This window comes from Danio rerio, chromosome 18 (assembly GCF_052040795.2).
Source record: "Danio rerio strain M-AB ecotype USA chromosome 18, GRCz13ab, whole genome shotgun sequence".
NCBI lineage: Eukaryota > Metazoa > Chordata > Actinopteri > Cypriniformes > Danionidae > Danio > Danio rerio.
This window is the reverse complement of record NC_141038.1, coordinates 12,274,564-12,302,021: the sequence shown is the minus strand read 5'-3', so window position 1 is coordinate 12,302,021 and position 27,458 is coordinate 12,274,564. Positions and strand designations below refer to the sequence as shown.

The following is a 27,458-nucleotide window of genomic DNA, read 5'->3' as shown; positions in this document are numbered from 1 at the left end:
CGTGGATATAACTGAGGACACGCGGGTGTCGCGGACCTCAATTCTGCCGCCCTATGCGCGGATATAACTGAGGACACACGGGTGCTGATGGAGGTGTCGCTGACGCCGCCCTCTCTATTCTGTCGTCTATGCGCGAATATATCTGAGGACGCGGGTGGTGAGGGAGGTGTCGCGGATGCCGCCCTCTCTATACTGCCGCCCTAGGCGGCCGCCTAGGTTGCCTCTATGAACGCGCCGGCCCTGGTTCCAACCCTGCTCCAACACATTTACCTGTAGGTTTCAAACAAGCCTGAAGGACTCAATTAGTTTGATCAGGTGTGTTTAATTAGGGTTGGAACTAAACTGTGCAGATCTGCAGCACTTTTGGAACTGAGTTTGACACCTGTGAGTTAGATAAATATATATTTTTTAATTTGTCAAATCTTGCTATGTACAGTTCAAAATGCAGAAGTCAAAATTATAATAATAATAAACAAAAAACTTTTCAAATATTTTTCAAGTAATTTACTAACAGAACAATGACTTGTTTTCCACAGTATTTCCTATTCTTTTATTTTGGCTGGAATAAAAGCAGTTTAAGGCGATTATTATTTTCCTATTAAGATTTTTGTTTCTCGATTGTCTACAGAACAAACCACTGCGATCCAACATGTTGATTAATTGTTCTGACTAGCCTGGCTAACATAATCATTAGCATTAATCATTAGCAGAGTTGGGTGTAAAGTGCTCCAGAAACGTGTTACTGTATTCATATAACATTTTTGAGGAACGCAGTGATGTAACAAATTACATATACATTTTTTGTAATCTGATTACGGTTAATAAAGTCAATACAATTCCGTTGCTTACGTCACACATATGTTTTGAGGAAGAAAAAAATGCGTCTTTTAAATCACGTTTTCCGCTGCAACGTCAGTTAATAAGCATTCACTTTTATAGCTGGAGAATGAGCTGAAATGGCTGCTGTCGAGATTGGTTGCTTTTCAAATGGAAATGCAGACATTGCTTTGATTTCACTGAGTGTAAAAACAATAATATCGCTGTGAAGTGCAGTCTATGTTCAGTCCCTAAAGAACTTTCGACTGCTTTTAACTCAACCAACAACTTGTTCAAGCACTTGAACATAAAGCAGTCTACATAATACTCGTCACGAATGAGGACACTGGCACCCAAAAACATAGCGGTCCAACTCAGCCTAAACAGGCCAAATAAAAAATAAATAAATTGTGCAGGATTGGGAGTGAAGGTATCTTCTGAATGGGAAGAGAAGCATAGCTGCTTTTCTGCATATACTGGGAGCGCATATTGCACAAGCTCGGATTTTCTAGGCACACTCAGTTGAAAACCTCAAGTCACATGACAAAAACTGACCGATCAGCTTCATACTTTGTAACATGTACATTTCGCTAGACTAATTACCTCAGGCAAACACAGAACACCTAAACACTGCAGTACTTTTTGATATTATGGATGTCAGTAGTTACAAGTATCCAGTTTTTTTTTTTTTATTAAAAACAAAAAGACAAACAGGTTTGGAACAAGTGAATGATGAAATTATTTTAAGTTTTGGGTAAACTCTTTAAGCATATGTCTTGTTTGCATTTGTCATGTTGCTGTGATCAACCCATTGTAATGTTTTTCAGTGAATATTGAATTACTTAAAGAGCTGCAGTTTATTTTGTATTTATAATGGGTATATTTTATATGTTTTAAAAGTAATTTTAAAGTAAAGTAATCAGTAATCTGATTATATTTACATGAAGTAATTAGTAAAGTAATCAGATTACAATTTTCCAGTAGTAATCAGTCATTTGTAATCTATTTTTTTAAGTAAACTACCCAACACTGGTCAGCTATTAAAAATATTACGTTTAAAATGTGTTGAAAAAAATCTCTATTAAACAACACTTGGAAACTATTTTTAAAATAATCCAAATTTCTCAGAAAAAAAAATGAATTTCAGCTGAACATCCAACTGTAAACCACTGTATCTTGGGGATTACTGCTTTATTCTAAACCATGCCTACAGGCAGCCACATCAGCCAGATGGATAGAGATGCTTCAGTGACTGCTGCCAGTTTCTCTCCAGAATTCTGACACTCCATTCATTGTCCTCCGTATGCATGTAAACACAGGATAGTTTGTTTTCATGCCTCAAGTTCAAGCGTAGTCTGTCCTGTGAATTAGCATAGCACAGTAAAAAACAAACAAACATAAAACATTTGAGCATCTAGAGCTGCAGAATTTGCAGGGTCAGGAGTTATTTTTTTGCATGCTTGCAAACTACAGAGGAATCTAAATTATTAACACAGTACATAACAGTAATATATTCCTAAATAAACACCACTGCATATTCTGTGGCTGCATAATATTGCAAGTATTTTCCTGTTTTAAGCATGTCTAGTTCAAGACATTAATTTTAATATTTTGTAATTGTATTAATCATATACTGGTTATAACATCTGTGCTTTATGTCATTTCATTTTATTTAAAAATATAAAATCAAACTAATTCAGTTCTCTGACCCTCCGTAAAAGTCATATGCCAAGATATGTACTATTCATAGCATGCATTTCAGGTCTCTGTTTCATGGTCTTATAATTGGAATAATTACTAACTACACCTGATTAATAAATTAAATAACCCCCAGAGATTCACCCTGTGTATCTTAGGCCTCTGGATATTGTAGGGCTGTCTTGGCTGACAAGGGGGAACGGAGAGTGTGCTCCAACTATAGGGGGATCAAACTCCTCAGCCTCCCTGGAAAAGTCCAATTCCAAGAATGCAGAGAACGGACATGCGTTCTTATTAAGACCGGTCTTGCCAGGTCACATCGGAAGAGCGAACTCGGGAGACCGCAAAGACATAGAGGGCGTCCAGTGAGAAATGAGATGCTGCGTTCTTCTTGATGGTCACATGACCCTCACGCATCTTTAACCCAAAATTAGTTAAACATTACAGCATCCATACAACGATTTATTGCTTTCCCCCATTTCACAATACATACTTTGCATAAAGACTTTACAAATATACGTTGCACAATATAAATAAAATAGATTTTAATACGAATTTTAGCAAATAAATACCCTTAATGTGTTTATTTCTGAATTAAGATGTCCATGGTCATGTTTATATTTACAGTTTCATTTAGGGAAACTCCTGAGGTAAATAAGTGTTATCTCTGAACTGAAATAATAAATCTATATAAAATGCTACGCTTCCCACCTCCAGTCGCAATGACCTCTGGGACTCAATGAGCGAGTTCAGTGCTCAAGTCTGCATCGGTGCGTCTACGATATCAAGAACACATCCGGGAACTTTCACACGTCCTCCATATTGAAACTGAACTTCGGCGGATGATGATGACGTTACACGATAACACGAGGACGCAAGACCGCTGAAGAATGCATATTGAAAAACAGCCCATATCAAGGTACTGGAGAGGAGGATCCAGCCGATGGTTGAAGCTAGGATCCAAGAGGAACAATGTGGTTTTCATCCAGGCCGTGATACACTGGATCAGCTCTATACCCTCACCAGGGTGCTTAAGTGGTTCATGGGAGTATGCCCAACCAGTCCACATGTGTTTTGTGGACTTGGAGAAGGCATTTGACCATGTCCCTCGTGGCATTCTGTGGAAGGTGCTTGGGGAGTATGGGGTCAGAGGCGCTCTGTTAAGGGCTGTCTCGTCCCTGTATGAACAGAGTAGGAGTTTGGTTCGCATTGCCGACAATAAGTCAGACTTGTTTCCAGTGCATGTTGGACTCCAACAGGGCTGCCCTTTGTCACCAATTCTGTTCATAATTCTTATGAACAGAATTTCAAAGCGAAGCCTTGGGCTGGAGGGGTCTGGTTCGGGGACCACAGGATTTCATCTCTGTAATTCGCAGACGATGTTGTTCTGTTGGCTTCATTATACATGGACCTTCAGCATGTACTGGGGCGGTTTGCTGCCGAGTGTGACCCGGCTGGGATGAGAATCAGTCCAGGGAAAAAGGTGGTTTGCCATCTCCAGGTTGGAGGAAAGTCCTTACCCCAGGTTGGAGGAGTAGAAGTATGTTGGGGTTTTGTTCACGAGTGAGGAAAGAATGGAACGTGAGATTGACAGGTGGATTGATTGGGGTTCTCTCCCAACACTGCTGCTTCCGTGACCCGGCTCCGGAAAAGTGGATGAAAATTGATGAATGAATGAATGCAGGCATAAATGATAGAATAAAATCAGCTCCATATCTGATCAAAGATATTAGGTCTGTAACTGTTTCTGTAAACCCCAGGCATCTGCCATGTTCACTAGTCTACCCAAAAGAAACGAGTTTTTATTAGGATAAAAATCAGCTAAAAAATGTACTTTCTGTATAATTCTATAACGTTTCTGTACAGTTGTCCCAATGTAACATATACAGTGGGGAAAATGCTTTATAAAAACTAACTATACTTTCAGTTAAATCCTTAAAGATATCTTTGAAAGCAGCTCATGATGTCCTGTACTTCAACTGTGCTAAATAAAGCAGGAAATAGAGCAGGAGCAGTTTTTTGTAAAGCAAGTAATTTTTCAAACCCCTTCACCCTAAAAATCAAGACCGGAAAGCTTGAACTCTCCTTGATCTTCCATTTATCTTCGCTGAGGAATGTCAGCAATCCTCATGTCCCGGAGGAGGAAATATCTCCTAGATCAACTACTGAACAATAAAGATTGTACTATAAAGTCTCCTCAAGCGACTGCAAGATCCATAAAGAAAAATGAAGACAAACAAAGAACTTTTCAAGGAACTTCACTGCAAAACTAATTTCCGTTATTTGGAATAATGGCGTAGAGATGGAAAATAGAAAATAATTTCCTATTTTAATGTCACAACTTAGTTCTATTTGAGTGTAAAAGAGCAATTTTAAAGAAACACTCCTCTTTTGACAATAGGCTCATTTTATAACTTGAGTTAAACAGTTTTACCATTTTAAATTTGATTTATGGTAGGTTTTAGCTTAGCTTAGCATAGGTCATTGAATTGGATTGGACCATTAGCATCGTTTTAATAAAAATAAAAAAAAAGTTAAAAAATTTTCCTATTTGAAGCTTGATCCTTCTGTAGTTACCTTGTGTTCTAAGACATGCCATGAAAATGAAAAGTTGCTATTTTATATTATGATATGCGTTCATTCCAGCATAATAAAGAAACTAATGTCACTAATATCATTGCGCCTGCTGCAGTAAAAGTTACTGATTATGTAGCTGAAACAAGAGAATAGGTCCTAGTCATATCGACCTAGAAAATAGCAACTTTTAATTTATTATCTTTTATAATACATGAAGTAACTACAGAAAATCAAGCTTTAAATAAGCGGGATGCTAACAGTCTAATCTGATTCAATGATCTATGCTAACCTCAAGTGCTCATGTCAGACCCAGAGATCAGCTGAATGGATTCAAAAAATGTAAAACTCAAATGTTTATTTGTAAATTTGTAAAATGAGACTACTTTTAAAAAAGTAAAATGTTCCTTTTAGCATAAAACACTGATCAAAATCAAAGAACACATTCAGATTCCTGTCAGTAATTGGTGTTAATCTGGGGTGCGTTTCCCAAACAACAACGTAACTCGTGGCTAAACAGTTATAGTATGCATCGTTTGGGAAAAGAATGATGTAGTGACTAGTGTTTCCACAAAACAGTAGCTGCTTTGTTGCAGATCCATCGTTTAAACAACATTAGTTATAATTTTAAATGCCCATAATGAACTACAGCTCTAGAGGTGTAGTTGAAAACCTACGAGTTTGCGGTGCAGTTTGTGATTGTTCATTGGAAAGATGGATTTGGAAAACGGCAAATCAATGAACTATAATTGTAACGAGTTGACGCAACTTGCGACCTCAGTTGGCTAACCATGGTTTTCGGAAATGCACCCCTGGTTTTAATTTCTTTAATTGTCTGATAAACTTTTTTACTATTTTACGTTTGTGAGTTAAGAGGGTCGAGTTCAGTCGTAGGAAACTGTACTTTTAAAAATATGTATTTTAAAAAGGAAGCGTGACACGAAACCCCACCCCTTAAGCCCAACCGCAATTGGCAATGAGCAAATCGCACTAAATTGTACGAATGAGATCATACGAATTCATAAGAATTAGCCACTAAATCAAAAACTTACAAATTGTGATAGTGTTGAATTTTCCAGCTTCTCTGATTTGCAAGAAGGTGATCTATTATAAAGTGACTAAAACCCTCCGACAGCAGGATCTCCACATGAAGGCCAAAGGTATGAATCTTTCAGCCAGAGAAAGAGAAGCTGGAAGTTCCAAATCTGTGATTTCTAGAATATTGCAACTTCACTATAATCAATAACTCATTCAAGTCCTCCAAACCGTCTGGTTGTCGTTGAAAGACAAATGCACAAAAGGACGTGTCAATAGGCAATCGGTGCAATACTGCAGCTGATATTGCTCTCCACTCTGAACAGAGTAAGCATCCGTCTCGCATACAGCATATCTCCACATTTATGAGAATTGAAGTCATTCAAAACAATGGCCTGTACACTTCCTACTAATTTAACCATCAGAAACTTTAAATGTAATCTTGATGAAATCCTTTTCATGACATAAAAAATTTAGCAAGACTTGTTTCGATGACAGATGTCTTTCATATTTCGCTTGCATAATTGCAAATGATAAATGGACAAAATAAATGTAGACAACCCTGCTTTCTTTTTAAAGCTGAAGTCAAAATTTCAGCCTTCCTTTTCAAATATTTTCCAAATGATGTTCAACAGAGCAAGGAATTTTTTCACCAGTATCTTTTATAATATTTTTTTTTCTTTTAGAGAGAAATGCTTATTTGTTTATTTTGGCTAGAATAAAAGTTTTCAATTTTTCATTTTAAGGTATATTATTAGACCTTATTATTAGTATTAGACCTTAGTATTAGTACAATATTATTAGACCCATTAATCAATCTTTTTATATCTTTTGTCAAAACAAACTTTTATTTGAGATGCAATTAATCTTTGCCCAGCACTATCATTCATACATTCATTTTCTTGTCGGCTTAGTCCCTTTTATTAATCCGGGGTTGCCACAACGGAATGAACCGCCAACTTATGCAGCAAGTTTTTACGCAGCAGATGCCCTTCCAGCCACAACCCATCTCTGGGAAACACACACACACACGCACGCACGCACGCACGCACGCACGCACGCACGCACGCACACACACACACACACACACACACACACACACACACACACACAACGGACAATTTAGCCTACCCAATTCAACTGTACCACTTGTCTTTGGACTGTGGGGGAAACCGGAGTACCCGGAGCAAACCCACGCAAAGACAGGAAGAACATGCAAACTCCACACAGAAACGCCAACTGAGCCGAGGTTCGAAACAGCGACCCAGCGACCTTCTTGCTGTGAGGCGACAGCACTACCTACTGCGCCACTGCATCCCCTCAGCGCTATTCAAGACAAGTTAAACTGTTAGAAAATATATGAATTTTTTATTTTACACTATAGGTGTCTCTTTTAAATTACAGTTCAAGCCATGACCAAATGTACCCCCCCTGCCAATGGAGTTTCACTAACATCGGTCAAGTGATCGTCTCTTCTTCAGCCCAGCAGATTCACACGTCCCAGCCCAAACTTCAGACATTACCTGCCTTGATTAAACTGTCAAATGCAAATGTATCAGCACGCACAAGCCGGTTTCATGGATTCCAAACAGAAACGGACTCAGCAGAAACATTTCTCTGCTCCTGTTTGTACTCAACAAGGTATATTGGATTTCTTTAATCTGTATTTTAAGATCAGATGATATCTCACCCTCCAGCTCCAGTCTGTAGAGCAGCGAACAAGAGTCCACAATGTCCAGCATGGCTCCAGATTTCACACAGCGCTGGGAAACCTAGAGAAAAGTTTTTAAATATCATGTAATATTTCATATAACAGATTTTAAGATGATAAATTTAATAGGTCAATCTAATTTTACACACATGCATACATCAGCTACATCCAATAATAAAGACATTTGTTTACACCAAAACTATCTTCTTTAAGGATAACTACTGCAAAAACTATGTGATTGTCCTAACCAATACACAATAAAGTGTTTTTTGGTTCTGTAAGTGTGCACAGATTTATCTAACTGAAATAATATTGTTACTTTATGAAAGCATCTAATACAAGGCAAAAATGTTTTTCTTTAGTTTTTTTGTTTTGTTTCTAGTCCAAATCTAGAAGTATTTTCTAGACAAGCAAAACATATTGTCTTAAAAACTGAAACTGTGTTGGTGTATAGAGCCAAAAACATTAGAATTTTGTCGATGTCCCATTATTTTTGGACCTAAAATATAAATTTAAAACAATTTTTTTTTAAAAGGCATATATGTTTTAGCTTAAAAACTTTCTTATTTAAAAATATATGCGCTTAACATTAAAATATTAAACTTATTAGGGGTAAAAAAAAAAATTATTGTCAAATTCAGTATGCCATAAATTTGTGATTAATTTGATTAATTGTTTGCTTCATTGTGTAATTATTTAGATTTAAAAAATCAACTGATAGCCCTCATTTAAATGCAAAATACTATTAACTATATAAGGGGCGCCTGCAGGATTTTATTCCAAGGTACACACAAATCCAGCACCAACCCACCCCCTTCATCCAATCATGCAAAGAAACACTGATGCTACAGTCAAAGTCTACATTATTTTAGGGCATTCGTTACAATTTTTTTTTCCTTTTTAATTTTAATATTTTCTTGAAATCTAAATGTTAAAGCACATCAGCATCAGGGAAAAATCATGCTCAAGACGTAATCTTTAAAATTATGACATATTAAAAAAATGTCAAGTTCAAATAAAATATAATTCATATTTTTTTCTTGGAAAAAAATATCTTTTTGAAACAAATTTCGTATATAATTTGTCTCTTTAAAACCTGTGTTTCCACTATCGTGCTGGACCATTTTTTATGCTGAACGATTACATTCCTTGTCAAACTGGGCCAGACAGCAAATCAATTTAATTTGGAGGGAAAATGACCAAAATGCAACGTGATCATTGAAAATGATTGGAGAGGAAATAAATATATTGAAAATCTCCATACATAACAGAAATATAAACAATAATAATGCAACAATAATAGTGAAATTAAAACGAATAAGAAACAACAGCAAATCAGGATATAAAGCATATTTATATCAAAGCATATCAATTCCTGCTTGACATTTTAGAAAATGTTTTGCGTAGCTACCCAGCATACATTAAAGATCACTGAAAAAAAACAAAAAACACAGAAACAGGTTACATGGCCCCATAAATGTCCAACTTATATTTAACTGAATCATATTGAAAATTGCTCATTTTATTTTTATACATTTTTTTTTTTTTGAAAAAACAATATCAACATTTAAGAATCTATATTTATTTTATTTATTTATTCATTCCTTTGATTTGTTTATTGGTGCATATAAAGGCTATCATTTAAATCCTACAACAGTACCTTGGACAGCTAAAGTGCCACTAAAGCTTTCAAACAAAAGTCCAAAAAATTAAAGAAAGATTTGACTTTCTCCAGTGACAGCCTACATCACAACACGCCGTAACCAGCCTTCAGGTGATATCACCGACATGAAAGTACAAAACAAGCCGTCTGAGCTTTGAATTAAAAAGTGCAGTTATTTCCTTGTTGCTCAAAGAGTCTGCAAGTTCGTGCATGGATAGGATGTTTTGGACTGTGGACATCGATGATGTTTAGGGTGTCTTTATTTGATGCGCAGCAGAAAAAAAAAAAAAAAAAGTCTTTCAGTAGTGCATGTAGCTGTTGGTAAAGTTCTCTCACGGATCTGAGCGAGTTTAGGCTATGTGCTACCAAATACAGCTCTGCATGAAATAAACTCACACTCAGTCAGGTCACATTGCCTAGGATGTCAATCAAATGAATCAAGCTCTAGCCACGAATAAAATAATAGGCTATTTTATTATTTTAAGATTTTAGATGATGGGTTAGTAATTATATTATACATGGTTAATTATATTCAAGTCAATGAAATAATAACTCATAAATAAAAACGTATGTTTGTAAGAATGTAGTGGGCCAGTGAAAATCAGCAGTAGTGTATGCTGTTTAATAATCTAAAATCTATTTATATTATGTCATAAATAAAAAAATAAATAAAAAAGCAGCATTATTTCCCGCCCTCTCATGGTAGGTACGCACAGTGCATACAGCTGTGCGTCTGCAGGCGCCACTATATACAGTACAGTACAGTACTATAACTATATACAGTAGTCATCAAATTATTTGATAAATCATTGAATCAGAAATGCCTACTATTTGTTCAAAGTGGATTCATCAATACCAAAACACCAATGTTTTGCTCTTAAATGCACACAAGAAAAGAACAGTTGTGGGGTCTTAAAATAAACTCCACAGTTGAGTCCTCTTAGTCTGAAACTGAGAATAAATGAGTTCAATATCAAGACTAAACTAAGACTTGTTTCAAGCTCTACAACACTAATGTCAAGCCCTCCCAAAAGTGTGGAAGATGCAGCAGCAAAGGGATGCCCGACATCAAAATAATATTAAACTTTCAACAAGCACTGATGTGTTCTGGTGTCCACAAACCTCTAACCACGCAGATTCCTGATGTGAACATACTCTACTTTAACGTCTCGTCTATATAACTGAGCTTTCAAGTTATGCAATGATTGTTAATGGCGTTTATTACAGTGTTATCTGCATTTTTCACAAGGTTCTAAATATAACCTATTCGAAGTGTGTTCTAATGAAGACTGAATGCAGATAAATAAAAAATAGAGTGGGATTGACATAAAACAGGGTGGCACGGTGGCTCAATGGTTAACACTGTCGCCTCACAGCAAGAAGGTCGTTGGTTCAGGTCCCACTGGGACAGTTGGCATTTTTTGTGAGGAGTTTGCTTGTTCTCCACAAATTGGTGTGGGTTTCCTCCGGTTTCCCCCACAGTCCAAAGACATGCGGTATAGGTGAAATGGATGAACTAAATTGGCCCTAGTGTATGAGTGTGTGTGAATTCAAGAGTGTATTGGGGTTTCCCAGCACTGGGTTGTGGCTGGAAGGGTAAAACAAAATGCTTGAGTAGTTGGCAGTTCATTCAGCTGTGGCAACCTCTGATAAATAAGGGACTAAGCTGAAGAAAAAATAATGAATGAATGACAAAACATTAACAATCTTTATGGTATAAAGAATGTGAAATTATTAGTTGTAATTTTAGTTTGACTGTACTCAATATTTTGATTTCCCTAAAAAACAGCTTGCTATGGTTCTTGATGTTGTAAACTGGTATTTTCTTTTGATATTATTAAAATTTTTATGTATTGTCATAAACTGGTTTGTAGAGCAAGTACACTGTAGAAAACGATTAGCTACTTAAAGCAAGTAAACCCTTGTTATTCTTCTTCTTCTTATTATTATTATTATTGTAAGTAAGCTTAATATTTAGAATTACGTACATAGTTAATTTACAGAATAATTTTAAGGCAACAGGATTTTCTTTTTAAAGTAAAGTCAATTAATTACTTTTAAAGCTACATGTTTACCCACTTCTTTAAGTGGTTAACTAACTGCTTTAAAAGCAGAGCAATAACTCACCTTTTTAAAGTAAATTATACCAATGGCTTCAAAGCAATGTGTTTACTCATTTTTTTTAAAGTCATACACTTCAAAAATAACAGGTTTACCAACTTTATTAAGTCAACTAATCGCTTTAAAAGAAATATGTTTACTCACCTTTTAAAGTAAAGTCAACAAGTTACTTCAAAAGCTACAGGTTTACCCACTTTTTAAAGTCAACTAATCGCTTTGAAAACAAAGAGTTTACTTACCTTTTTAAATTAAAGTCAATTATTATGTTGTCCCAACACAAATTGATTAAGTTAACACTTTTAACAAATGTATGTGGATTAAACACCAAAAAAAAAATTAAGTTGTCTCTATGAAATTTCAAGAATCGTTGTCACATAACCAGCGATCGCTTTCCAGAGATCGCTGGTTCTCACACGAACACTAAGGACTACACTTCCGCCTTCCCCTGGACTACATATTTATACATGCTCTCCGGTTACACTCACACATGCTCACTCATCAAGATTGATTACATTCTCACCAGCTGAGCCTTGTCAGACACTGATTACACACCCTACATAAGCCACTCATTTACCCATCCAGTTTGCGAGTCTTGTTAGCTGTACCAGTAGCATAACGAAGCGTTTTCCCTGTCTTGTTTTCCTGTGTTTAGATCTTAGCCTTGCTCATCCGTGTTCTCCTGTTTAGCCGCCTGCCTTTCGACCTATTGCTTGTTTATATGACCACGATTCTGGATTTGCCTGCACATACCCGTTTGTACCTGTATGACCACTGCTTGCCTGACGCTGAATAAACCTGCATATTGGATCTTACCTCCAGTTGTCTCTGTCACTTCCTCCCCATAGTAACAATTGTGTTGTTTCAGCTCATTTTACAGTAGTTTGAACAAATAAAAAAATTGAGTGTACTTCTAAAGAAACAGATTTACACACTTTTTAAAGTAGTCAACTCATTGCTTTAAACGTGTTTCCTTATCTTTTTAAAGTCATTTCAGTTTTTCATTAGCTACAGGTTTACCCATTTTTAAACTTCAACTTTTTAAAGCTAAAAGATTGTAATTTCTTTAAAAGTTATTACTAAGTCAACTAATTGCTTTAAAAGCAACATGTTTACTCACCTTTTTAAAGTAAAGTCGATTATTTACTTCAAAAGCTACAGATGTACACATTTATTAAAGTCAACTAATCGCTTTAATTGCAATGAGTTTCCTTATCTTTTTAAAGTCATTTCAGTTTTTCATAAGCTACAGGTTTACCCATTTTTTTTAAGTCAACTAATCACTTTAAAAAGCAATGTGTTTAATCACCTTTTTAAAGTAAAGTCAATTAATTACGTTAAAAGCTACAGATTTACACACTAAGTAAAGTCCTCTGATAGCTTTTTAAAAGCAACATGTTTATTCACCATTTTAAAGTAAAGTCAACTAATCACTCTAAAATTAACACGTTTACCTCCTTTTTAAGTAAACTAATTACTTTAGTCAACTAATCACTTTTAACGCAATGCATTTACTCACTTTTTAAAGTTAAAAGATTTTAATTACTTCAAAAGCTACAGGTTTACCAACTTTAATAAGTCAATAATTGCTTTAAAAGCAATATGTTTACTCACCTTTTTAAAGTAAAATCCGTCGAGTTCTTCAGAAGCTACAGGTTTAACCATTTTTTAAGTCAACTAATCGCTTTAAAAGCAATGCGTTTATTCACTTTTTCAAGTAAAATCAATCGAGTTCTTCAGAAGCTTCAGGTTTAACCATTTTTTAAGTCAACTTATCGCTTTAAAAGCAACAGGTTTACTCACCTTTTTTAAGTAAAGTCAACTAATATCTTTAAAAGCAATGCGCTTTCTTACCTTTTTTTGTTTTTAAAAAGTCAATTAATTACTTCAAAAGGTACAGGTTTACCAAGATTTTCAAATGAATCATAAATCCTAAAACAATCCCAGAAAGTAGATTACTTCCAAATTGCAAAAAAAATAGGGTGAATACTGATGATGGTCTGATGACAGTTCACAGGAGTTTAGTCTGAAGATATTGCCCTGGAAGCAACTTGGCTCGACACCCATATGCTCCTGTCAAGATCACTTCAACTTTCACCAGCCTGAATCCGTCACAATCCATATGGAGCACAAGACAGGATTTATACTCCCTGTCCCCGCTGGTGTGACTAATTAAATTTACCACACGTCTACAAGATCTATCCTGCACTTGAAAAAAGTACCGGGACTATATCCTGGGTGGTATCAGATGCCACTGTCTTTGATATATATGATAACATCAGCAAATGTTGTACCATATGCATGCACCACCAGTTTACATGCTACTCTAATACACTTCTAAGAACACCATGCTAATAATATAATTAAAAAAATAATAATTAAATAAACTATGGCTTTACCATGTCACTTCTTTATTAATAAATATAATTTTAGACCGTTAGAAATCGAAGTACACTGACCTGCTCATCAAAAATCTTTAAAGCTGCTTCATAATTCCCCTGTGGAGGAAAGACATATTCATATGAATAAATAAAAGGAATATGATAATATCATATAAATAATTAGCAAATAATGTATATTTAATCAACTATTTTTTTTACATATACATATAAACACACACACACACACACACACACACACACACACACACACACAGGGTAAAAGAATGTCCTTTTTTGATGTCCACATTAAGTTGAATTAAATGAAGTGTTTACTTAAATGTTACAGAGTAAATAATTTTAGGAAAAAAATTTAAATATATATAGAATAATAGAAAGAACAACATAAAGAATGACGGACGGACGGACGGACAGACAGACAGACAGACAGACAGACAGACAGACAGACAGACAGAGACAGATAGATAGATAGGTAGATAGATAGATAGATAGATAGATAGATAGATAGATAGATAGATAGATAGATAGATAGATAGATAGATAGATAGATAGATAGATAGATAGATAGATAGATAGATAGATAGATAGATAGATAGATAGATAGATAGAATGACACAGAGACAGACAGACAGAGACAGATAGATAGATAGGTAGATAGATAGATAGATAGATAGATAGATAGATAGATAGATAGATAGATAGATAGATAGATAGATAGATAGATAGATAGATAGATAGATAGATAGATAGATAGATAGATAGATAGATAGATAGATAGATAGAATGACACAGAGACAGACAGACAGACAGAGACAGATAGATAGGTAGATAGATAGATAGATAGATAGATAGATAGATAGATAGATAGATAGATAGATAGATAGATAGATAGATAGATAGATAGATAGATAGATAGATAGATAGATAGATAGATAGATAGATAGATAGATAGATAGATAGATAGATAGATAGATAGAATGACACAGAGACAGACAGACAGACAAACAGACAGACAGACAGATAGATCGATTCTTTACCTTCTCAATGTGATACAGAGCCCAGTGCCAGTAATTATGACATGCCAACATGTCGCACACCTTGGGAAGTACATCACATAACTTAATGCTTTACAACACACAATATGCTACAAGCTTTATATACTTTTTAATACATTTTATATGAAGAGTTCAGATGCAAAAGCCGCTAAAGGCCACTTTAACCAAAAATGAGACAATGACATTGAGTAAATGCTTTAGGCACGTAGTACACCATCAACAAATAGATTTACTTCTAATAATCCAAATCCCAGCCTCAGCGCATTCAGAAATAACAGTTTGTTGGCAAAAGCAGCTAAACTCCACTTGACTTTCACAGCAAAAGCCACTATTACCCGAGAACCAATCATAAGGCGCGAATTGAATCATACGTTTTCAATGCAGGAGCGCGATGATACGCCGGCTTTTATGGAGAGCGTTTTATTCTGCTTTCGGAATAAAAGATGGAAATTGATGAACTGGATGAGCCTGTCCGACTGTCAGTAAACGGCAAATGAAAACGTCCCTTACTTCAAAACTGTCTGCATTATAAGAAAAAGAAAACGCAATGTACAGACAGAAGTGTAGCATGCAGTCATAACGTGTTTTTCCGCAACGACGCTACTTTGAATGAGTCCGATTTACTATACATTGAGCGGCTTCACAAAAGACAGTGAAGATGCCGTTCTTTTATCCCATGTGGATGCAATGAGGATAAACAAGGGACCAAGACCTTGAGTGTGGTGAGAATGAATGAATGAATGACAGCTTCTAAAATTGTCTGAGGCATCCCCTTTTTGCCCAGTAGACCTACCTTGTGTTTTAATTGCTAATTTAAGCTATTTTTAAAAAGATAAATATAATATATAAAACATTACATTATTAATATTACTTCATAATGCCTATGCATCTGATAAGCTTTTTATATCAATGGACAATGCACAGATATTGATGTTTCACATGGTGTTTTTACACCTACCAAGCTTAGTTTGCAATGTTTCCGCTGCTCTATTTACATTAAATCTAAATCCTAAATATCTGAAATGACAACAGATAGTTAAGATTTAATTAATGTCAGTTTTAATGTTATTGATTAATGCATTTACTTTACAGATTTCATTAATTCATTAATTTTGCTTCTGCTTTTTCCTTGGTTTATCAAAACAGAATGAACCACCGCTTACTTGACAGATGTATTTTTATTTTCAGGTGGCTTGTGTAATGTGTTTTATGTTTGGTAAAATAATTTCTAATGACATCTTTAGTGATTTACAATTAAATACAAAATCTTGTCACAATAGGTGGGTTTAGAGGTTTTTTGCATAAAAAGCAGAGCTGGATTTGCTGGTTTTGACGCAAAAGAAATTTCACCTTGTTAAAAAACAAAGAATTATCTAAAGGGACATTTTTGTAAAAAAAAAAAAAAAAGTATTTTATTTACTAGCTAATAACCTTATTATTACATATAAAATGAAACTTATAAACCTAATTATAGGAGCCTGATAGAAAATGCTTATTTGCAAGAAAAGAAGTCTGATGGATTTAGTGGGTTTTGCATCTGAACTCTTCATATGATCTTTTTTATACTGACCATCCAGTTTTTCTCTGTAGAGGCCATGAAGTTCAGGCCCTTGTCCACCTCTGCCTTCATCTCATGGACATGAGCCACAGCGTGGACACTCCAGCCATCCTCCGGGGTCAGAGACAGAGCCTATAGGCAGAATGCATTTCAAAAATTAGGAATTGGGATAAAAACAAAAATAGCAGGACAAATGTTTATTTAATTCTGCAAGGGGAATTAAAATACAACGCCCGTTACTAATAATGCCACCACGGCTAAACATGAGCAAAAAAGGCTGTAGAAAATTACTACTTGTTTAAGCTTTTCATCTTTTGCTCAAAATATTAACAAAAAATAGAGAAGCTATATACAGTTGAAGTCAGAATTATTAGGCCTCCTGTTACATTTGAAGTTCTGTTTAACAGAGAACACATTTATAAAACATATTTTTTTTAAAACACATTTCTAAACATAATAGTTTTAATAACTCATCTCTAATAACTGATTAATTTCATCTTTGCCATGATGACAGTGAATAATATTTTACTAGAATTTTTTCAAGATACTAGTATTCAGCTTAAAGTGACATTTAAAGGCTTAAATATGCTAACTAGGCAAGTTAGAGTAATTAGGCAAATCATTGTTTAATGATGTTTGTTCTGGAGGCAAAAAAAATAAAATTAAAAAATCACCTTAAAATGGTTTGAAAAAAAATATATATAAAAAACTGCTTTTATTCTGGCCACAATAAAACAAATAAGACTTTCTCCAGAAGAAAAAAAATATTATTGCAAATACTGTGAAAATTTCCAAAATCCATCAAATATCACTTGAGATATATTTAAAAAAGAATAAATATTTCACAGGATGGCTAATAATTTTGTCCTTAACTGTATGTGTGTGTGCATGAGCTACAATATTTGTCACCCCTATGAATTCATATATACAAAATATATTTTATACAAATATCTGATGATGATAAACAGGAAATTGTCAACTATATATATATATATATATATATATATATATATATATATATATATATATATATATTAGAGCTGTGAACCTACACTAGTCTCACGGTTCAGTTCGGTTACGATTATCATGCCATCAATTCGGTTCAATTCGATATTTCGGTGCATCACGGTGCATTGACGATGCTTTCCATACACAGTTTTATATTTTCTTCACAGCAGCAGTTCTTGTATTAAAATGTATGAATATATTTATATATTATTTGTAATACAATTTTGTCGTTTAATACAAACAGTCAGATATATAAACTGTAACTTTAAACAAAACGAGCATTAAGCAAATAACATAAACAAATATAAATATCTAGCTCAATTTCTGATCCTTGTCTAGTTCTCTTACACCTCTTTGATTGTAACTTTTTAACAAAACGAGCATTAAGCAAATAATATAAACAAATATAAACATCCAGCTCAATCTCTGATCCTTGTCTAGTTCTCTTACATCTCTTTGATTGGTCACACCCTCAACAAAAATGGTTGCTATTGGCTCTTGCGCGCTGCGCTCTTCAGATAAGTGACACTGCTAAGCGGCAGGCGGCAGCGGCGATCTCACAGCTGATGCATGATAGACACGGTGGAGAAAACTCTGCAGACACGCGCTCGTTTCTGTATCCAAACGTAATGCTGTAAACAGCCGAGAGGAAAAGAAAAGCCACCCCAGCAGGTCAAATGGGCCACTGTGTGTGTGTGTGTGTGTGTGTGTGTGTGAAAGAGAGAGAGACAGAGACAGAGCGAAAGCGAGAGCAAGAGAGAGAGAGAAAGAGAGAAATGGAGTAGGCTACTTTCATTCTCTGGATCTCAGTGAAATAGGGGCTATTGTTGTATATGTCAGTGAAAGACTGATCCAGCAAACACACAGTGAAATTGTGCACAGTTTATGAGTTTTAAGTAGTTAAAGCGCTGTAAATACTCGCGATCGCCTCCCTCGCGACAGAGCGCATATGAGGTAAATGACGTCAGTAATAACCAGTTATGATTATTACTGAACCGATACCGAATTGTCCGCGATTAATCGAAGAAACGATTAATTTTGACACTGCTAATATATATATATATATATATATATATATATATATATATATATATATATGAAACTGACAATGCTGTTGAGCTTCACGATAAGGAAAGTGGTTATAAAAAAACAGCAGAAACACTGGAAATGAAAATCAGTCATCTAAAAGCATTTAGAATCAGTCATCTTTATCACCTTTTTGGTTTGAGAAAAATCTCCAAGAATGACAGTTGGAGAACTGCAGAAGTTAGTTTGGTCTTGGGGTCAGAAAGTCTCCAAAACTACAGTGCGAGGTCACAAACGTCAGACAACACCACCAACAGTTTGGAAGGGTTTCAAGAAAAAAAGGCTCTGCTCTCATCCAAAAACAAACGAAACGTTTTTTTTTAATAATCAGGGCAAAAGATCAAACCTTTACCCACAGCCTTTACATTCACTAAAGGTTCCAACATTACTGAGGGCAACATTACTGGACTTTTAAACTGTGATATTATGTTATTATTATATGTAATTATGATTATTTTCCAAAAGCACTGCTTGAAAAACAGGTTTATCAGAATGCAGTTATTATTGCATGTTTGATAGACTAATATGACTTAACATGAAAAGGAAATACAAATAAATAAATAATATGAATTTAATATGCAATTAAACCAAAAGTACCTCTTTTGCCATTTTTTCAGCTTCATCATAGAGACGAGTCTCGAGAAGCCCAAAGGAATACATCCCTTTAATATAACTAAATCAAAATCAAAATGTAAATCATTATAAATTAAATAATGAAATGATTAAAAAATATGACACATTTAAAAAACAACAGTCACATGAAAACAATATTTTATAAAGCAGAAAGCAAAATTTAAGTCATAGAAAACAGAACATGAAATAGAAAAAGCTAGTAAAGGTTAAATTAAAAATGAACTGCAAATCTATTATTTCACTAAAACACAAATAACACTATAAAATAAAATAAAAACACTAAAACAAACTAATTTATCCAAGCAAAAAAATGAGAAATGACAAATAAAGCATGTTCACAAGCTCTCTAAGCAATGCAATATTTAGCAGATGGTAAAATATACAGCATGAGGCAGCATTCAGACTGGCATCAGTGGAGCACGAGCACCTGCCTGTATAGGGGCATATGTGGTTTCCAGTGGGGCATCACCCGCGCCACCGAGTCCCTCATCTGAGTCTGTTCACCCAGGTAGAAAAATCCATCATGGGCAAACTTCAGTGCCAGCAGGTCTGTGGGGTGATCGGCCAGAATACATTCCCAAACCTCACAGGCCTTGTGCAGGGCTCTAAAACACACCATTCAGAAAAAAAATCATCTCATATTTGTTTAAACATATACATACATACATATACATACATACCTATACATACATACATAAATGTATATATAAATTCTGTGTTTTACCACTTAAAATATACCAAATATATTACCTACCTCTGACCCCTCTTTTAACAGTGATCATCTGACAGAAAGCACAGGGAAACCACTGTATGAAAGCTGAACTTTAATCACGTTGTAACTTTCATATGACAGTCACACTCTTTACACCCAAGGATGCAGTAAAGTGAACATGAATTTTAAAAGAACCGATTCATAACTGCTTGTGGGCCAAAGGCAGCTTGGTTTAAAATGAATAATAAAAATAAAATAAAAAACTCTTATTATTTTATTGTTGGCCAAATCCTGAGTGGCTGTATGTTAAATGTTCATAATGTCACCCGTTGAACATAAAGGTCAGATTTCGGTGAACTGACCCTTTAGAGAAGAGCTGGACGGCTTTCACATGGTTCTTCTCTCTGGATGTGAGCTGCTGAGTGTCCGCCAGCTCCACGGTCCTCCTCACTGCGCTGGCCAATCTCTCATCCCGAAGGACAGAGCTTCCAGTGCCCACCAGCTCCAGTCCAGTGGAGATGACGTGACCCATCACTGCAGCACACAACACAGCCACAGACAAAGAATTTTTCAAAGTATTTCTTATCATATATATATATATATATATATATATATATATATATATATATATATATATATATATATATATATATATATATATATATATTTACACATATATATATATATATATATATATATATATATATATATATATATATATATATATATATATATATATATATATATATATATATATATGATAAGAAATACTTTGAAAAATTTTGAACCACTGAACCAAACGCCCTCAGAAAAGAAAGACGGGATTTATCGAAAAGCATCAAGCTTTTTTTAAGTTGCACTTAAGAAGTGTGTGAGAAATATGAATGTTTTACAAAGAACTGTCCTTTGTTCTAGATGGATATAAGATATGTGTTAAGGGACAAGGCATCTTAGCTGGATTTCTAGTCTATAAGATAGGCTGAGCTACCGGGAGGTCTGTTCATAGACTTGAGCACCCAGTAGTCATTTGTATGTATATTTAGTTCATTTGGTTTTTATATATTATAAAATTATAAAATTATATATATATATAATTTGTTTTAGTTTTTTTTTTTTACTCTGGAGAAGCTCTTATTTGTTTTATTTCGGCCATTATAAGTCAAAATTATTAGTCCCCTTAAGCCAGGGCTGTCCACACTGAAGAGTTTGGCTGCGTACGAAGCCGCATACCATATTGTACGCTAAAATCAGTATGCGAGATGAGCAGTATGTCTGAATTCATAGAATTCGAATATCAGTATGCGAGAAGTATTCAGATGACTTACTACTTCCAGTGAGATTCTGGAGGGCCCATCCCATGCACACTGCGCTATCCCCCATAATGCCCCGCGAGAGAACTCACGAAGGAAAGTGAAGCGACGCAACTGATGCAGGTAGGTCACATGACCATTACAAAATGGCGGATGTAGTACGTCCGAATTCCATTCATACTTTTCACATTCATACTGTATAGAACGTAATTTTCTAACGTTGGAGCAGTACGTTTAAATGCAAATGCAGTACCTACTGAGTATTAGGCGGTTTCGGATGCAGCCTTTGGCTCTAACCCTGATCACACACACCTGAACAAGCTAATCAAGCTTTTACTAGGTATACTAGAAACTTCCAGGCAGGTGTTGAAGCAAGTTGGAGCTAAGATCAGCAGGACTGACTATGGACACCCCTGCCTTAAGCAATATTTTTTCTCCAAATGTTATACAATGACTTGCCAAATTGCCTTATAATTATTGTGTTTATATTTTTCCTCTTAAAATATGACTACTTATTTACCTAATAAAAATAGTTTTCTGACATTTCTGAGAAGAAAAGAATCGTAACTCAAAATGTGCAATTATGAGCTTAAAAGCAAAAAAAAGTGCCCAAATATAGTGTGTATTGAGTATATAAATATATACATTAAGGATCTATAAATATATACAGGCCAATTCCATAAGCAATTCAGCATTTGTAAGCTTTTTTTACAGTGACTTTTGACAGACTCCAACATTCAGTGTTGTAATCACACATACCAAAGTCCGGGTCTGCAGCTTTGATGGATGTAATACAGCCTTCTATTCCCCCCAGAGTCTCATCATTACGCCAGGTCACATACTGATTACCAGAGACAGGGATACTCAGGTTATTTACACAGAGAAGCAAAAAGCTCAGAGTCATCATCAGTATCAGTCTATATATGTACTGTACCTGAGACAGTATAGCGTCATATAGTTTACAGGCCTCGTTACTGCTGGTGGACAGTGGCAGACCGTCGGATTGCCAGGCCTGATGACGCATGATCACAACACAGATCATACATTTTGCACAATATTGCTTGACTTACTTTTGTGGCCCTCATGCACTGTAAAAAAACATCTGTTAATTAACATTTTCTGTGTGATTTACAAGTGTTTTTACAATACTGATTTGCATTGTGGGAGCTTGATCTCTGCTCTGTCGACGTTTGATGTTAAAAACTCTACAGTTTAACAAAGTAACACTTATTGACATGTTAGTAGTTTGAAATAATATAGTGTATATATATATATATAGCACTGGAAAATAAAAACAAACGTACTGGTGGTATATTATCAGGTTTGTGTATCGTACTATACAACACCAACCCAGAAAATAGATCACTAAAACTATTTAAAGTGTCAATAAAAGCCACTTTTTCGAACTTCATTCATTTATTTATTTTCTTTTTGGTTTCGTCCCTTTATTAATCCAGGGTAGGATTGGGGAATGTTGACCAATTTGGCAACGTACAATGTCAAACGTAAAACATCGCGATGGACGATGACGAAAGATTGAAGCAGTGTTCTGATGATGATGATGACATGTTACCTGATCGATTCAAAAGACTGAAGAGTCATTGGATGGAGACAAGATGAATTAAATATCACATTTAAAAACCAGGCCCTTAGCCAGCCTGGTGTAAGGGGTGGTGGTTCTTTTTTTCTCAAAAAGCGGACCTTTCTGCAGTTCTTCGTCATACTTTAAACAATACTGCCTACAACTATGTGGACACCTATTCATTGTACATATCGCTGTCAATTTTACATTGTCTTGTTTTTTTTGGGAGTATGCTGTTGTATTTTGCCTTGTCGTTGTATTTGCACTGTCTGTATGTTGCACTGTCTGTATTTTGCACTGTCGTTGTATTTGTATCTGTATTCTGTACGGTCTGGAGCCAGCACCTAAGCTTTTCACTCATCATAGCACTGCTGCTGATGATGTGACAATAAAAGTGATTTAATCATTTTTTTTATTTAATTATGAGTTTTAAATACCGCATTGTAGTACCAAAAATATTTCCTAACGATTTAGAATAAAAAATACTTATTTTAAAAAACATATTACATCATATATCATAAGAAAAAAAATGGAATGTGATAAAGTTTTAAATTAAAAACTGTAGCCGATTGCGTCATTTATTAAGCAAATAACAAACTGGCAGCACTTTCAACTTTTCCTCATTTTATGAATAAAAAATAATTAAAACATAGAAATAATAAAAAAAAAAATCTATATATATATATATGTATATATATATATATATATATATATATATATATATATATATATATATATATATATATAAATATATATATATATATATATATATATATATATATATATATATATATATAAATATATATATATATATATATATATATATATATATATATATATATATATATATATATATATATATATATATATAATAACGCAAAGCTTTTTTTATAGCCTCTCTTGAAAAAAAGGACATTTGGAAATTCATGGATAACACCAATAGCCAAAATAACATTCAAATCAGTTTTAATATAGTTTAATAGTCAGTTTTAATAGTCGCTTTTGATACTTCACACCTTTTATTGGTCATTTAGTGTTTCAAGAGTAAGGCCCATGGTCCAAGATTTAGAATAAAAATTACTTGTAAAACATTTCCTCTATTTAAAAACGAATACAGTAGTGAAAGCTGACTTCACTGAGGTCATATTGTGTGTTTTCATGCACAGCTGGAAGTTGGACTCACGAAAAATGTGTTAGCATTAGCCAAAACTGATTAGCTGAAGTCACACTGCAGCGACAGCCAACATAGGATTCCGCTTGGTCTTAAAGCCTTTTTCAATTGTTTATTTTCAGGGTTGCTGCTGTGACGGTGGAGGGGCGTAGGATCGCCATGCCTGCTCAGAATCGTTGTGCTTATCGGCGATGGACGATGGCATTGTCTATCGACTCAACCCTAATCTGGGGTCGAGACAGCAGAACAAACCAGCAACTTATTCAGCAAATGTTTTACTCAGTGGATGCCCTTCAAGATGCAACCCATCACTGGGAAACATCCATACACTCTTAATCCCACACGCACACACTACGGTCAATTTAGCTTACCCAATTTACCTATACCACGTCTTTGGACTTGTGGGGGAAACTGGAGGAAACCCACTTGAACATGGGGAGAACATGCAAACTCCACACAGAAATGCCAGCTGACCCAGCTGAGGCTCGAACCAGCGACCTTCTTGCTGTGAGGCGATTGTACTACCCACTGTGCCACTGTGACGTCCCCTTTTTTTTAAACTTTTCAAGGTTAAAAGTTGTTGGAAGAAATATTAAGGTGCTATAACAAATAAATAGTGAAAATAAAAACATGACACACAAAATACGAAAAACTGCTTCTTTTTACAGCGTGCGGTAATTTATATAAAATCTGATGTTGTTATGCTGCCATATATTTATGCTGGTTAATGAGTTATTCCACAAAACTGATGTGCTTCTAAAAAAAGAATCAGATATATAGATATGATAAACATAATATTATGTATTCCTTCAGTAAAATTATATCAAATTAAAAATCAAGTAAACACTAATAATTAAAACTGTATTTAAGCTGATAAAGGTAATGTTTTTGGCCACTGTTTTTTTAAGCAAATTTTTTTATTTGCAATTAGACTTATCGTTAAGTCATATTTTTGTGTGTGTGTGTGTATATATATATATATATATATATATATATTTATACCCACACACACACACACACACACACAGGTGAAAACAGAAAAAACAATAACAGATTTCAATCAGGTGTCATCAATATGTTTGATATTTGACATTTAATAATGATATTTGATTGCAGCATTGGAAATGGTCCTTTTTATGTTCTCATGTAATTCTTATAGGTTTTTAATATGTGATTATTAAGACACAATGGGTCAAATTAATGACAAATTTAAGATCAATTCAGATTCTAAAATTTAAAAAAAAAAGTCTTGAAAACAGGGGTCAAATACTCCTTGTACTTATAATAAAAACTAAAATATATATTAAAGCTCGTGTCTGTAGGGCTGTTTAAAAACTCAAAACATGAGGTTGAAAAAAAGTATTAAAAATAGCCCGAAATAGCAAAAAAAAAAAAAAGGTGTTTACAAAATGTAATGTAGAAATGACCCTTTTGTAAACGAGTAATATCTAGAAACTGCTGACAAATCACTGAAAGCTGATTACTGTGACTGCAGTGCACACTGTAAAAGCTGCAGTCACAGTAATCAGCTTTTCAGTTTGTCTTGGTTTTTGTAATGTTACAGTGTATAACTTACTGTTGTTGTTAACAATGTGTATTGTTTAAGTGCATTGGTTCTAAAATTGATCCTGTCTGGTACGTACATTTGGAGGCACGCTGAAAACTTTTACTTCCACATGTTTAGTTGTCTAATAAAACAACATATACAGTAAGAAATAAACGTCAATCACCATAACGTGTGCAGAGAACTTTTGAAGCATTACTGCACAGATTTACAATGGCCATTGTGTTTAATCTTAAGAATCGAGTAAAAAGTTTAGCACAATAACCACAAAAAGCTTTTGATGAATAAACAAATTTCCAACTTACTTTGCAATCTCTGAAACTAGCAGCGTGCATTCTGACAGACTTTGGTTTCCTTCTGACACTCACGCTGGCCGAGTTGTGAGCATGAACGGACTCGAGTCTTCTCCTTGAATCATTTCAACCGGTTCATAAAACGACTCTGAATTATTTGTTCACAAATTGTACATAATAGACGGTTCTTCATGGAACAGTTAAATAAATCTTTTTCACATGTCTTACTCGAAATAGAATCAGTATTTTATTCATTCATTCAAGAGATGCCCACAAATATCTTATATCGTCTTTCTAAAAAAATGTCATCCAAATTGACTGCATTACTGCACAACCGGTTGTGTGACATTACAACGAAGCCATTACATAAACTTGACCACAATTAGGTAGAAACGCTTTACTGGAACATCCAGCACGTCTTGCGTGAAACGGGATGACAACAATCCAAAGATTTGTTTAGTTTAAATCAGTTCTTTGTAACGAACTGTTCAAAGGAACCGAATCGCTAAAATGACTTCCTGTCTTCGCTTACTGGGAAAGCAGCGACTGAGTTAATGTTTACATAGCGGAAATCACGAGGAGATTATTATTGTACTGTACAATCCGAGTAATAGACGCCTAACAACGTAAGGTGAATAGGGTAAAAGACAATAACTAATATTACTATACTTCCGTAGTCGATTAAATGTTTTAAGTATTTCATACGGGTTTTTTTACATTACATTCTGTGTTGTGTTTATATAAGTAAACTATGCATTAAAATATGTCCTAATTTAAACACATTTCTAGCACAAACATCTGAACATTTGAAGCCAGGTTCAAGGGGTTTTGTTTATTTATTTAAACATTAGAATTTTTACAGAGGAGATAGAATACAGAACAGCCAGAAATAAAATAATAATACATTTCCTGTATGAGAAAATGTATATAATCAGGCAAATTATGCACAGATATTAATAAAACTAAAAAAATGTATTTCAGTGCAGACGTGGAGATTTAAGGCTCATTCCAGAAAAAAAAATCTATTTGAGATTATAATGTTATTTAAGATGTTTTTTTTCAGACCAAAAGAGAAAGTAGTTCTGTTACGGATTCTGTCTAGTATTAGATTATTTTGACCCTCACCTTTTCCATTTAGTTTTTGCATATTTTAATAATTTGCTTAGTATTATTAAATATTCAAAAATGTTCAAAATTATCTCTTCTTAAGTGTATCACACTAAAACTTATAATAATTAATTATACAGGTAATATTATTCACCATCACAATCATGTTTAACTCCCATCTTTATTCAATTAGTAATTTTAAAATCAGTATGTGATGCCAGTGGCCAGTCCCCTGAATCACAGGACCTACTGACCACCTCTGAACACACTGCTCTCTGGTTTGGGAAAGGCTTTCCTCCACATCAGCCATCTCAGTCTCCAGTCAAAGAGTTTTTTTGTTTTCAGCAGGGGACATTGAAAATGTG

At 34.5% G+C, this 27,458-nt stretch overlaps 1 protein-coding gene across 5 annotated transcripts in view; it reads right to left on the bottom strand.

Moving 5' to 3' along the window:
- Positions 1–26,052, bottom strand: part of ttc38 (tetratricopeptide repeat domain 38) — a 36,181-nt gene extending 10,129 nt beyond the window's left edge. For 2 of the 5 annotated variants that reach the window (XR_015514314.1, NM_001020699.3), the window contains exons 1-10: positions 25,999–26,052; positions 22,311–22,388; positions 22,136–22,217; positions 20,429–20,600; positions 19,786–19,959; positions 19,319–19,394; positions 16,640–16,759; positions 15,052–15,111; positions 14,075–14,113; positions 7,814–7,895 (exon numbers count right to left, since the gene is read on the bottom strand). Coding sequence is in view for 3 of the 5 variants with exons in the window: in NM_001020699.3 (NP_001018535.3) it covers positions 7,814–7,895; positions 14,075–14,113; positions 15,052–15,111; positions 16,640–16,759; positions 19,319–19,394; positions 19,786–19,959; positions 20,429–20,600; positions 22,136–22,217; positions 22,311–22,388; positions 25,999–26,028 (913 nt within the window). In the remaining 2 variants the exon portion in view is untranslated. Of the gene's footprint in view, positions 1–7,813; positions 7,896–14,074; positions 14,114–15,051; positions 15,112–16,639; positions 16,760–19,318; positions 19,395–19,785; positions 19,960–20,108; positions 20,601–22,135; positions 22,218–22,310; positions 22,389–25,998 lie in introns of all 5 variants that reach the window. The other 3 variants (XR_015514315.1, XM_087292034.1, XM_087292035.1) reach the window with 2 other exon arrangements.
- Positions 26,053–27,458: the final 1,406 nt, after the last annotated feature.